Genomic DNA, 13,899 nt, shown 5'->3' on the forward strand with positions numbered 1-13,899 from the left:
CCTCACACTAAACCATGTTACCCAGGGCTTCATCCAACCTGGCCTTGAACACTGCCAGGGATGGAGCATTCACAACCTCCCTGGGCAACCCATTCCAGTGCCTCACCACCCTCACAGTTTTCATTGTGTGCCACTCCAGCCTCCCTTTCTGGACTTGTAGAAACTGCTGCCACATAGGAGACCTTGATGTGTAGACAAGTTGGACATCTTCTACTGCTGGTGCCTGGCCTCTGGCAGCAGTTCGTAAGGCCAGGAGCTCATTTCTGCTTGTCCTTTCTGTTGCTGGGGCACATGGAAATGCTCATAGTCCGAATAAGAATGCTGGCTTACACTACATGTAGCATCTGCCCCTTTTCTACAGGCAGTCACACTCCCCAAGGCAGAGGTCTCTCATCTGTTTAGCCATGTTGTTCCCCTCTGGAACTGAATTGCTGAGCACTGGAGTGGGGAGCATTCAGTAGGATTGAGACCAAATCCTGCTAGTGGGGCTCCTGTTTCCTGACAGGGAGACAGCCCAGTGCAAACCGTTGCTCCGGAGACAACTTGCTATAATCTGTGTTAAAGTGGGTTATCCTACAAAACGTGATCCCAGACTATTTTAGTATGGAGTAAGTAAAAGGACATCTAGAGAAGAGAGGTGAGAGGGTGCTCCAAGGAAACAAAGACACATGGGGTCTCTGCCAAGCATCCTGATGAAGAAGAGTTTGTTGTTTCTGGAGATGCCATGAAACTTAAGTATTCTTTCTTTAAGTGTAGACATCTTTGCTGGCTCGCTTGGGTTGTTGAGGTCTGTGCAGTGGGGTTCACTGGGGTTCATTTCACAGCTATCCCTGTTAACCTTTCATGTCTTGATTTGCTTCCCACTCGTACAATTCCTGCCTCTTTGGGAGCTTTCTAACCTTCCCTCTTTTTTTCTCACCAGTGCAGCAAGTGCTAACTTGCTTCCCATCCCCCACTGTTGGCTTCCTCATTCTGCTTCTATGTAATTCATCCCCCAGTGCCTTTGAAAAGCACGAAACACTAACCAGGTCAGCAACAACCTTATTATCACAGGCTCCAAGTCTCTGGGAACTGTAATCCCGTTGTTTGGATGAGCTTGTGTCAGTTTTGCTTTCTGTCACTGCTGCACACAGTCGCTGACACAGATGATGTTTGACTTTGTTTTCTCGTTGCCGAGTGCTGCTGAGACTGAGCCCAGTCTGGGGCCTGTGTGTTCAGCCAGCAAGTCTGCAGGCATGAAGGGGGAAGGGAGGGGAAGCTGCTGCTCAACAGGGCTGTCCGGCTGCTCTTCACAGACTCTGCCGGTGACCAGAAGTCTGGGTATCACTGAGAGATAAAGTTGTCACTTCTTCAGAGACAGCCAATGAGCCAGCTTCAAGTGTAAGACGTTCAGCTCAAAATACAGCTGGCCCTGGACCCACGGGTTTCTGCCAGCCTCGATGGTAATTTGTGTTTACAGCATCGTAGCATGGTCTCTGTCCTTTCCTTGACTCTGTATCTTTGGATCTGCAGGTTCTAGAGCAGAACCAGTGGTCACTGGTAGAAAACTCTCTTCCAGCTGCAACCTGGAAATGCTCACTTTCCCCATCGCTTTGCCTCACAGCAGGAAGCTATCATTGCTTATGTATCCAAACAGAGCATCCTCTCCCATCCCTGTGTCATTTGGAATTTACTCTCCTTGCTGGGATGTCATTATAGTCATTCCCATTATTCCAGGATCCTCAGGGATTTCTTACTAAGCTGGAGTTGCAGTGGGAGTTGGCTGCAGCAAGTTCTCTGTGGCTATAACAGCATGCAAAACAGTTTCATGCTGAACCTGGAGGTCAGCAGCATCAAAGCTGCATGCTTATGGGGAGCCAGGAGGAATCCCTTGGCTAAAACATCTTGTTTTGTCTCTGCCAGGTTCGGTCCATCAGCATCAATGTGAGGAAGAACCTGGCTTTCAACACGCTGAGCCAGGAACTGCTGCTGAAGGAGTTCTCTACAATCTCTTGAAGTGGGGACGCTGCCACTGCGCGGGGCTGACCAGAGATGGGCCTGTTTGGGCAGGGACACTACAGATCTGCAGCCAGTTGCCCCTTGCCTCCCGCCTGCAGAAGGGACTGCATTTCTTTTAGGGGAGAGCCTTGCTGCTGTGTGTTTGATCCCAAAGGCATGTGTTTCAACAGGACTGGGGCTGAAGAGAGTGATGGGCATGTTGAGGAGAAGGAGGAAGCAATTCTGTAAGGTGCAGTGGGGATGGGCAGCCATTCCTGTGACATAGCAATAGGGATTCCCTCCACAGCCTCAGGGAAGATGCACTGGAAAGCTTTGTAGCAGAGCTGGGGAGAGCTCACAACCAAAATAATAAAGCCAGTCCAGCTGTGTGAGACAGTTCTGCATTGAGATCACTTGCCTGCTCTGTGGGGAAAGCTCCCTGGTCCCAGGTGAGGGCTGTTCTTTTCTGTCAGCCTGAATTAGCCTGCCCTCCTGCAATGTACATCAGACCCCACTGGGAATGGCTTTGGGGTATAAAACAGTTTCCCCAAGGAGCAGGCCCTGCTCATTGCTGGTTCCTTATGATGTCACTTGAACCAAGCCACTGGATTATTGGTGAAGGAGAAATTTTGCCTCCAGGGCTGTTGGTTTACACTGAAGACCAGCTCTGCTTGGGGTCGCTGTTACTTTCAGTAGCCCAGCTCATCTCTGCTGTTTTCTAAGGCTGAGGGACATTTTGGGATACTCCATTTTAACGGGGCAAAGGACAGGTTGACTCTCTCTCCCCACTCTCCTTATTGCCCATCAGAGACTGCATTGTGACAATCATTCCCTTCCTCACCAGAGCGTCTGCCTTGCACATGTTTGCAAGTGCCTGGTGACCTTCATGAGCTAAGCAGTCCCCATTTTTCCCTTGTGTGTAGCACACGATTAAAATGCAGCTGGAGAAGAAGTTTCTTCATTTTCTTGCTTGCCCTCCTGTCTTCACCAAGCAACTTGCAGCAACAGTCTGCTGAGGACTTCCTAAGGAAGAGCTCTGGGATGATGTTCTGGGTCCCAGGCAGGCCTTTGTGCTCCAGAGCCAGTGTTTCATAGGTGCCCAGGGCCAGCAGAGCCTGTTCCAAGTGCTGTTTCTGGCTGCCAACTCAGGAATACGCAGCATAAACACCCATTCCCTGCTCCTGCATTTTCAGCTCCCAGCAGTGATGTTAGGATCTGGCCTGACTTGGTGGACAGAAGCAGAGAAGTTAGTTACATCCCAGATCCACTTTTGTTTTTCCCTAGAAAATAGAGTTTTGTTTGCAAAAGAAGTGCCTAGTCCCACTCTAGCCTTGTTAGGTTAGTGTGAGCAGTGTGAACATCATGCTCATTTACTACCATTTTTAGGCAAGGTTTCTTCATGCTAACATGTGTTAATTGCATTCATGTTTCATCTCTACCTGCCATGAGCACGGGAAACCGAAAGCTGTGTCCTTGGCCACCCGCTGAGCACAGCATCCGATGAAGACCGTACATTTTCCTTGGGAGCACCGACTTCTCCTGACAGGAGATACTTCGCCTCAGCAGGGAATTGGCTGGCTTTTATCAGCTAAGCCAGACACTTACTTGCTTTCTGCCATGCAAGTGTGTAGAAATGTGTACATACCAAAGGGACGGGGCTTGGGAAAGCAAGTGGACTCCATAAAATCACTTGGCTTGAGAACAGGACAGGGCACATAGAAGGAGTCAGCTTCTCCAGTAAAGAAACAATAACGATGCTTGCAGCACATGGCACTCGTCTGTAGCTGTGGGGAGACTTTGCTAGATGATCTTGCCTCTGGGGACAGGGAATTTCATTTAAAGGGGGCTTGAGTTGCTTCCCTGAGGTGCAGCCCCAATGTCGCTACTGTCAGAGCACTGAGTCACCCAGCTGTCCACATGCCTCCTTTTCGCTAATCTCAGGCTGAGGCTAAGCGGGTATGTGACAGAGTTGGGAATGAGTCTGCCCCTGCCTCCGCAACCTCTGGGATTCTCAGCTTTTCACTCTGGGCTCAGCTATAGAAGATTTCGTCTCCCCCGGGTGCTCCCTTGCTGGAATGAACTGAGAATCCCAGGCTGTGGCTGGAAGCCGCTCCCATGGGGTCAGCCCTCATCCAAGGCTGAGCTGGGGAAGACACTGACACACATCCTCTTGTCACACTGTCACTGAACCAAGCACTGTAAGTGGATGTACATACAAACCTAGAGCTCAATAAATAGCAGAGCCCTGCATATCCAGAGTGTGCAGCGTTTGTCCTTCACAGAGGGGACAGGGGGTGTTATGGGGGTGGCCCTGTCACCATTTGGTGACATGTGGCTGCAGCAAGGCAGTCATTTGCCCTCGGGCTCTTCCTGCGTAGTCAGGTTGTGGTGCACTCAGCAGTGCCCCCTCCTTGGTCCAGGCTGCAGGTACCATCAGTACTCCGCATGCCCCTGGGGCTGCCGGTAGGGAAAGCAGACAAGGCTGAGAGCCCATGAGCAAGGGATGCAGAGATCTTCCTGTGCACAGTGTGATGCTCTCTCCTGCTGGTGTCAGCCAGCTCTTGCTCACAGATTCTGCTGCAGATTTCCCTGTTTTGTTAAACACCTCACTGGTGCTTGTGTCTGGGAGCCAGCTTGAACTAGGCAGAAAGTCATTTAACTTCAATATTCAGCCTCAGGATGTGGCTGGTGGCCCCAAACTTTCCTGTATCTGATCTGAGCAGTTGAGTGTATTTTATTATATCTAATTCATAACTCAGTCTATTATCGGAAGAGCTGGTTTTGAGGCTTGGGGAGTGTGGGGAGAAATGAGATTGCTGCCTTTAAATTAGGCAGCTGCTGCAGGGAGACAAATATTTTACAAAATAATGACCAAGTTCTGCAGGAGAAAAATTGAGTTTGAGCGAAACTTTGGGGGGAGTCACCGAAAATTGATTTGTAAATCTCTGTGGTTTTTGGTATCTTTTTCCTCAGCTCTTGCAGGTCCCATTTTCCAAGCAGACTTGAGAAAGAGGCTGCTTCTCAGGAGCTGAGATTCCCCCTGCCTGGCCTATAGCTTGTCAGAAGAGGCAGAGAGTACTGAAGGGAGGCTAGTGAGGGGTGTCGGCTCCATGTGATGGTTTGAGGTGTCCGGAGCAGGTAGTACCCCTGGGTCTCATGTACACAAATTAGGGTGCACCCTCACCCTACTCTGTTTGGTTTGTAAGCCTCTTCACCCCCTCCCTGAGCATGGCTGTTACCTGCTGTGATCCCATCCATGTGGTGTGGAGGGTATATCTCTAGGGTTGAGCTGCCCTCCACATGCTCATGTCCTGGTTCCCACTGGGGCACTTTTCTCTGCCTGCCTGAAGTATTGATGCTCTTCCCCAGCTCTAGGATCCTGCCAGGCTGTTGCACGGTGGGTATCAGGAAGAGGAGCTTGGTGTCCTGGGGAGAGCTATCAACACAGCACTTGTGCAGGGGGTCAGGCCCAGCATGCTCCATCTGCCTCCCCATGCCGTCAGGCAGAGGGAGATGCCAGTGCCCTGCCAAGTCACGGCTGCCATCGTGTGTGCTGGGGCTGCTGCACAGCCAGCAGTCTGCAGCAAGATTTACAGCTGGCTCTTGGCACTCACAAGCAGCTCTCCATCTCGGTGTCAGCACCAATGCCTCCTGGATATTTATTCTCATCTCCTGTTTTCTGGGCTGTTTTCTTGTTGGGGTGAGCAGGGATGTACTGGATGGAAGTTTGCTCCTGTGGAGGTGATGAGGGTTTTTTGGCAGATGAGCCATTGCAGTAACCGGAGAGGAAAGGGGTAAAGGCCAGTGTTGGGAGCTGCAGAAATCCAAAGGGTCCAGGATAAGATGTGCCTTTCGCCTGCTGGAAATTAATTCATGCCTTTGCTGATTCTCTCAGCGGGAGGGTGGACAGAAAAAGAAATGATGAATGAAAGTCTGGGCCAGGAGCCTGGAGAAGGGCTTGTTGCAAGGCTTGTGGGACCTGGCATTCCCTAGGGCTGCTGAGTGTCCTTTGTGCCGGTCAGAGCCTGGGTTGTCCCCACTGCAGCCCAGTGTGGGTGAGCTCAGGGGGACACTGATCAAGCAGAAGAGTGACCCCAAATGAACGGGACAAGCACGACCCTTGGGGGACTGCCACTGGATGCTTGATTTGCTCCTGTTGCGGGAGCAGCTGCTGTTCCTCCACACTGCTCTCCCCCCTTCCAGCTCCGTGGCAGCCGGAGCACAGGCCAGGCCATTCTCCACAGCCCCTGCTCTCCTGTGCTGTCCCCCCAGGGCTAATTGAATCATGCAGCTGGAAATTGAATTCAATTGAATAGATTAAATGAACCGGGCTCACCGCTCACTGCAGCACAGCCCAGAGCCCTGCCAGGCTGCTGCCAGAGCCTAGGAGCTCCCGAGAGCCCTGTGAGGGCATGGAGGGTCTGGGGAGGCTGCAGGGAGATGGACACACACTGGGCTGGGCTGGCTCTTCAGCTCTGCTTTGACAGGTGAACCCTCAACCATTCCTCAGTGCTGTGCAGCCTGGCCAGGTTCCAGGGCCCACGGGTCACTGTGCCACAGGTATGCACAGGTTGGCTTTTGCTCGTTTCCTCTCTGAAGTAATTAATGACTAATTAGCTGGAGCCCCCCTGCTCTGGGGTTCAACCAGGGCTCTCCCCGCAGTGTACAGGGTGAGGTGTACTATGGCAGCTTGTTCCCTGTCCAGCAGCTCCAGGCCCGCTGCTCCTTCAGCCTGTGGCAAGTGATGCTCCAGCAGCACCAGTCTGCACCACACCATCCCCTGCTTTCATCCTATTTATGGTCATTGCCAGGCCAGGGGGATGGGATGGAGACCAAAGAGCTATGTGCTGACACAAGGATCGCAGCATGGACATCCCCTCCCATGGAGGTGAGCCTGGGCAGAGCAAGACCCATGTCTGCAGCACAAACTCGCTCCTGACAGAGATGCACACCTGTATTCATAGCAGACCTGAGCTGCTGAAAGAGCCCCTGGTGTGGCATCCAGTGTGGTGTAAGTTAAGGATGGAAATAGTATCTGGTTCCTCTTTAAATAAAAGCTGATCCCACAGGCACTGAGCACACGTTTACGAGAGATGCTTTATAGTGCTGGGAGGGTTTGTGAGACCCAGGGTACCTCCTGAGTCCAAGTGTGCTCCAGAGCAGTCTTTGCTTTCTAAACCAAGTGCTTTTCTTCACACAGAAGTAGCAGAGAAACACTCAGGGTGGGCACAGAGCCCCCGCAGACCCCCCAGCCGTGTGGCCGTGCCAGGGAGTCCCTCCATGCTGGAGGCATTGGCGGAGGCAGGTGACTGGCTTTCGAGGACACGCAGAGTGATGTGAAGTCTCCCTCCTGTGCATCCAGATTTCTCCCACCTGCTGGTTTATATTTGACAAAGGAGGTTCCCTTTCCCCTGCAGCATTCCCACTTGCAAGGCTCTCCCAGCAGCTTGCAGGCATCTGTTCCTCCTCTAGATCTGCAACGTTTTCCACAGCTGAAACTCCCCCCCAGCTCTGAGTCTCACGGTGGCTCCCACCTTCTTAAGTGTCTCTGCAGGGTGGGCTAATGGATGGGAGCAGTCCTCCCCTGTGCGTGTCCTCCCCAGGAGGACCTGCTGCTCTGCTGCTTCCTGTGTCCTCCCTCAGGACCCCAGGGCTGCATGAGGTTTGTCCAGGTCTCGTGCTCCCCAGATCCATTTCCTCTGTGGGTGTAGTAAATACTGTGGTTTATACTTGAGTGAGCCCATTTGCCCTGCCTGGAGCTCCCCTGCAGCCACTTGCATGGCCACGAGCATCCCTCCTCTGGGCTGGGGTCTGTGTGGGACCTGGGTGGGGAAAAGCCCTGGTGCTGAGCTGCTCATCCCTGTCTAACACTGCTGTTGGTTGGCATTTTTGCAAGGGTGATGCTGGGTTAAGGAGCTCCGGTCTCTGCCCTCTGGGGCTGGTTCTAGGAGCATCCCATGCTGCATCCCATGTCCCAGCCTGAGGCTCCCCAGGAGCCTGCTTTGCTGGAGAAACAGAGCTGTTCCTCACTGCCAACTGTAAATCTGAGCCCAGAGGCACCGGGTGGTTACAGTCAAAATAAGATTAATGGCATCTGTTGAGAGTGCATCCCGAGGACTTGCTATTGATGACCATGGCTTTAAAATACTGTTAACAGTGGATAAAGCACCATGATTTAGAGCAGTTGGTAATTACATCTCTGTTTGAAATTTCCTAAAGATAGGATCAGACTCCTGAGTCTTGCTCCCTGCTTTTTCAATAGAATTAATAAGAATGGAGATATGCAATTAGACAACACGCAGGCTGGTAGGGCAGATCGATGCCTTGTGGTTACCTAATGAAGTGTTAAATCGCATCTTTCCCTCTCCCTGTCCCCCTGTAGCAGTTGCAGCAGGTTGTTTGTAGAGGGCTTGCAGGTCTCCTGCGTTGGGGAGAGCTCCCTGCATCCTTCTAGCCCAGCCTGTTGGGATGCAGACCCCAGAGCTCCTGCCTCTGTTCCAGGCTCTTCTTGCTTCTGTGGATGGGAGCATTTTGGGATTGTTTTGGGTTTTGTGTTGAGCCTAAGGTTTTCTGCTTGGTCCAGCCAGGGTCTGGACAATGCTGGTGGCAGCCTGGCACAGCTCTGCCAGCAGCAGGGCTCTGCATCCAGTGATCCAGGCAATACTGGAGCATCCCAAACTTGTCCCCTTCCCCAGTTATTCCCAACAAAGCTGAGATGGCCTAAGCTGGGGACAGATGAATCGCTTGGATAGCATGACCCTGCACACATCTTCCAACCCCTCTCACCCTGGCTCAGAGCCATTCCTGGCTGCAGTTCCACTGCTTGGGAGCAGCATTAATCCCATGAAGATGTCCTTTATGGAAGTGCCGCTGCTGCCGCTGACAGGGTGACAGATGGGCCACTTAGGGAACGTGCCTCTCGCCTAGACTGATGTGAGTGGGTGATTTCCATCATGGTGAGGATGGATCGGTGGTCCCAGGAACCACAAGGGTTCAAGGAACCTTCAAGGAGCACACAGCCTTCAAGGAACACACAGCCTGGGCTGCACCTCAAGGTGCAGCACCCCTTGTGCCACAGCTCACATCCCTCCTTATGTCTCTCACCCGCCTCCTTGTTCTCCATCCCTCTCCTACCCTGGTGTTGGCTTTACCAAGCCCTGAGGCAGTTTTACATGGCCCCATTTCCCCGTGGTTCTCTGCTGTTCTCCAGAGATGAGCTCGGGGACCTGGGTGCTTCCACAGGACCCCTACAATCTTTACCAAGGTGTATCTGGGTCCCAGCCTGGGTCTGGGTGAGCCGTCAGGGACCAGACCCGTTCCTGCAGCACAAAGGGTTGCTCCCACCCCAGCATCCTGCAGACCTCCGGCTCCCAGTGCCCAGAAGAACATTTAGGGGACGATGTTGCATTTTTCCTGAGCTGAGGAAGGCTCAAAGGCTGTGAATCCTGGCAGGATGCCCAGCCCTCGTGTCTGCTAAGGAAAGGAGCCGTGACCAGCGAGCATGCAGGTTGTGTCCCCTGTTTTCGCACTGAGGGGAGGGTGGGCTGTGTCAGCCTGGGCCTGGGGTGCCCTACCCTACCCCATGGTACCCACCAAACCCCCCAACCTTCCCCCCTCTCCCTAGCCTGGCAGAGCATCTCTCGCTTGCCTGCAGAAGAGGAGCACTTAGCTGGGATAAAAATAGCCACGTTTGCCTCCCGATGGACCAGGGGTGGCAGAAGGTGAAAACTTCCCCCATGAAGCTCTGCTGGGCCCCCACGTCTGCAGCAGGATGGACCCGCAGGATGCTGGAGGTGGATCGGGTGAACCTGGGCACAGCTCACGCAGCCCAACCAACTGAGGCTATTTCCCTGGTCCCCAGGTCTGCTGAGAAGAGGTGGCTGTGATGGAGAGGATGGAGGATAGGGCAGGCACGGAGCAGGGTGGACAAGCCCAGCAGCGCAGGGGGTGTGCGGGCTGCCTGTGCCCCAGCCCTGCTTGGCAGGCCCAGGGCTGGCATCTCCAGGGCTGTCCCGGGAGTTTCTCTCCAGCCAGTCAGGGCGCACGGGCTCTGCGGCGGTGGCCGGGCCATGGGCAGGGCTGGGGGATGTGTTCTGTTCTCCGAGCATTTCTCCACTGCGTTTTCCTCGCTAAATGGCTCTTATTTTTAGATCCAGGCAGTTGCTAAGCATCGCTGCCTCGCTAAGGCGGCTTCTTTCATGGCTTGACACCAAAGCACGCTGACAACACGCTGCCGCGTGAGCGCGGCCCTCCCTCCTCGCTGCTCTGGATTCCCTTCCTGCCCTGTGGATCCTGTGGGCTGGGAGGGCCCGGCTGGGCACAGGGATCAGGGTGAAACGCTTTGCCTCCTCTGTTGGCCTTGCTCCCCTCCATCTCTCTACTTAGACCAGAGGATGACGAGATGAAGGGAAGTGGGAAACGCTGGGAGCTGGGCAGCCCCTGAGATGTGCTCAGGACCCGTCACATTGCAAACACGCAGTGCGCCTAAAGCCAGTGGCTTTGCCTGTGGTAGGAACTCTTGAGCACAGCTCGCATCTCCCAGGATGGCATCGTGCACAGATGGCAGCAAAAAACGGGGACAGCAGCGGGACCTCCAGCTCCCAATGCCAGATGTACCAGTGGGGCTGTGAGCTCCTTTAGCAGCACCTTGCCTCTGGAAGTGTCCCCAGTGTGCGCTGCTGCTTCACCCCTTCCATGCGGCTACTGAAGATGGGGTAAAAACCCTTCTGGAGGCTCCAAGAAAGCTTCCTGCGTGGGAAACCCATGCTCGGGGTGGGGAGCAGTGGAAGGGGACCTGCCCCTATGCTTGCCTGCAAGCAGGCGGAGCGGGCCACCCTCCGCACAGCTCTGCTGCACCCCTTGGCCGCTGCATGTCCCCTCTGCCTCCGACCGGTTTCCCAGCCGGGGGAGACCCAGCAGCCGCCCCAGACTGGGCAGGGCTGGGGTCCCCCTTCCTCTGCAGCTCCTGCGGTCCCGTTGGCATCAACAGGCAGGGCTTGGGGTGCCCTCGCTCCCCCGCAGTGTGTGTGGGGTCCGCTCTTCTCCTGCCCTGTGCCTCCTCCAGCCCCGTCCCCGTGCAGTCCCCATGGGGCTATCCCGAGCCCTCCCTGCAGCGCGGAGCAGCCTCTCCCCTGGAGCCCTCCCCCGCCGCTCTCGGCCGTGCCTCAGTTTCCCCTCGGCGGCGCAGGGCGGCGGGGCCGGGCCGACGGCTCCCGGGAGGAGGCGGGGAAGGACGGGAGGGAGGGGGCGGCCGTGCCCAGCCCCGGCGGCGGCGGGGACCGGGGCGGCTGCGCGCTCCTGCCTGCTGTACCGAGCTGCACCGAGCCGAGCCCCCGGCACCGCCGGCCCCTTCCTGCTGCCGCGGTGAGTGCTGCGGGCGGCGGGGCGGGGGGAGGCGGCGGGCGAGGGCCCCCCCTGCCCGGCGGCGGAGCCCGTGCGCCCCGTCGCGGTTCCCCCCGCCGCCGGGAAGATGCGGAACAAGGGCAGGAAGGAGAGCCTGTCCGACTCCCACGACCTGGACGGCTCCTACGACCAGCTCACGGGTGAGTGCCGCCCGCCGGGGAAGGTGCAGCAGCCGCTCGGGACCACGGCGCGGGGGTCCCCCCCCGGGCACCCCAGCACGGCCCCGGGCACCCCGGTACCCCCGGCCCGCCCGCTTCCAGACCCGGCTGAGCCCCGGCCCCCTGCCCGCCCCGCTTCGCCGCACGCCTTGCCCAGGGAGGAGGGGGGCCGGCGCTGGAGCAGGGGCACAGTCCGGACCCACGGGGAAGGAATGCTCCGGGGGAGGGGGGTCACTTTGATCCCGGCCGGGCAGAGGTGTGTTGGGAAAAGGCCCCCGCCGCGGGGTGGGATGCTTGAATCGCTTTTGGCCGCCCCCAAGCTCCCCCATCCTCACTGCTTCTCCCAAGCCCCTCGGGACACCAAGGTTTGGCACTGGGCTCTCTCTGCCATGGCTTGGACCCCCCGCGGCAGCCTGGGTGGCACGGCAGCACCCTGGCAGCAGGTTTCCTGGGAACAGAGAGGCTCGCCCCTATCAGTAAACCCCAGCAGCACCACAGAGCCTGTTGTCTTCTCTATCCATCACCCAATGTTCCCTTAGAGCATCTCCAGAGATGCTTTATTCCCGGGATGGGGTGGCCGTGGGACAGGGAGGCCAAATATGACCCATCTGTGACACTATTGCATCCCCCTCCATCCTTCGTCCCAGCAGGGAACTGGATGGCATCCCACATCCCACCACGTCTGTCCATCCATCACACCTCGTTCCCCACTGTCCGATAGCGAAGCAGCTGGGCTGGAGCAGGCAACAACCCTCCTTCCCCACGTGCTCTCCACGGATCAGCCCAAATCCCATCCCCTTTCAGGGCCTCCATGTAGCAGGAGCTATGAAATGGGGCCACAGTTCCCACCTGCCTCCCGGGACCCATGATGGAGCCGAACCTGTTCTCAGCCGGTGGGCTTGGGTGCCCTCGTGCCGCAGGCACTGAGGTGTGGGTACAGGCGGCTCCCCTGAGTCCTGGTGATGCTTTTCCTGCCATGGTCTGGAGTGGATCTCAGGCTTTGCTCTGGAGCTGCGAGGAGGTGATGGTGGCACAGGGCAGGACCCTGCTCTGCTTCCCTGGGCAGCCCCACGCCTGCAGATGCTGCTTGGTGCCTGCCCAAACGTGCGGTAGGGAAGATATTTTTGAGCTGTGTAGGAACTTGGAACCCACACACAACTTTTGGTTTCTCCGGTAACTTTAAAGTGTCCATATGGATCTAAATCAAACTGAAGTTAAAAATAAACCCCAGTCTCTGAGGCTGAGACCTTTTATGCCTAGGCTTACCTGAGAGCTAGCTGTGCAGCAGGAACCTGGGCAGAGGGGAGCCCTGCACCTGTGCCAGCTTCTTCCCGCAGGGATAGGGTTGCTGGGAAGCCTCTGGGGAATAAGGCTGGATGCATCTGCACAGTTTCCCAGCGTGGGAAACAGAGGCACTAGGAGGGCATGTCACTCATGTGCCATAGCTCTCAGGTCAGTGACCAACCAGGGCAGAGCCAGTGGTGACACCAGGGAGGAGGGAGCTGGTCCCAGTGGCACCGATTTCCCATGTTGGCTGCACTCAGCGAAGCCATCCATCCTTCCCTGTGTTGGGAAAGTTGTTTTTATCCCAGAAAGAGTATGGAAGTGATGCAGGCAGGAGGAGAGGGGATGCAGCCTTAGTTCTAGGGAAGGTTTAATAGCTAAAGTCCTTGCCTGCTAACCTGGCCTGGGCTCTCTTGGTACCCTGGGTATGTGGTGAGGAGCATGGAACCCCATGGGGCTGTAGCAAAACCCCAGGGTGAAGCTGACAGTGCCAGAATGGGCTTAGGCTCTTCCTGCAGATGGGAGGGTCCCTGCTGGCACTGGCTGTTTGGGAGCTCAGCCCTGCTTGGGGACAGGCATGAGCAGTTCGGGGTATTCCTGCAGCCCTGGGGAATCCCATCCAGCCGGGTCCACCAGGGTGTGGGGGACAGCTGCCACGCAAGAGCTCTTAACTGAGGGATGATTTGATGTGAGGTGATGTGACAGCCCCACAACAGCTCCAGCAACTGCTGGTGTGCACGGGGACAGCAGCTGGTCCTGCTGCCTCCCCATCACCCCCCAGAAACAGGGTTGGGGACCATCAGCCCCCATCTATGTATACCCAGAGAAGCCATGGGCTGCGTGGGCCAGTGGCACGTGGATGTGTGTGTGAGAGGCGAGGGCACCCGAGTGGGTGAAAGCTCTGTGTGAGCTGTAGGGAGAGCAGCACCGGCTCCGTGTGCTGGGAGCACAGGCTGAAGGTGCTGGGGTGACCCAGGATGGGCCCTGGTGCAGTGGTGTGGGGTGAGGACAGGCTCCAGCTGTGCTCGGCTGCTGAGCCTGGAGCTGGGCATCCATCGGAGTGTTAAGGAGAGCAATG

General features: G+C 56.1%; 2 protein-coding genes across 4 annotated transcripts in view; both read left to right on the plus strand.

Annotated features, from left to right (window-relative positions):
* The window catches only part of ARMH3 (armadillo like helical domain containing 3), a 129,059-nt gene extending 126,686 nt beyond the window's left edge, over window positions 1-2,373 (plus strand). The window contains exon 26 of the mRNA XM_034061758.1: window positions 1,903-2,373. Coding sequence (XP_033917649.1) covers window positions 1,903-1,995 — 93 coding nt within the window. The 3' untranslated portion in view covers window positions 1,996-2,373. The remainder of the gene's footprint in view (window positions 1-1,902) is intronic.
* Window positions 2,374-11,446: 9,073 nt separating this feature from the next.
* The window catches only part of KCNIP2 (potassium voltage-gated channel interacting protein 2), a 42,384-nt gene continuing 39,931 nt past the window's right edge, over window positions 11,447-13,899 (plus strand). For all 3 annotated transcript variants that reach the window (XM_034062002.1, XM_034062003.1, XM_034062004.1), the window contains exon 1: window positions 11,447-11,519. In XM_034062002.1, coding sequence (XP_033917893.1) covers window positions 11,447-11,519 — 73 coding nt within the window. The remainder of the gene's footprint in view (window positions 11,520-13,899) is intronic.

The sequence above is a fragment of the Melopsittacus undulatus genome, chromosome 4, assembly GCF_012275295.1.
Source record: "Melopsittacus undulatus isolate bMelUnd1 chromosome 4, bMelUnd1.mat.Z, whole genome shotgun sequence".
NCBI lineage: Eukaryota > Metazoa > Chordata > Aves > Psittaciformes > Psittaculidae > Melopsittacus > Melopsittacus undulatus.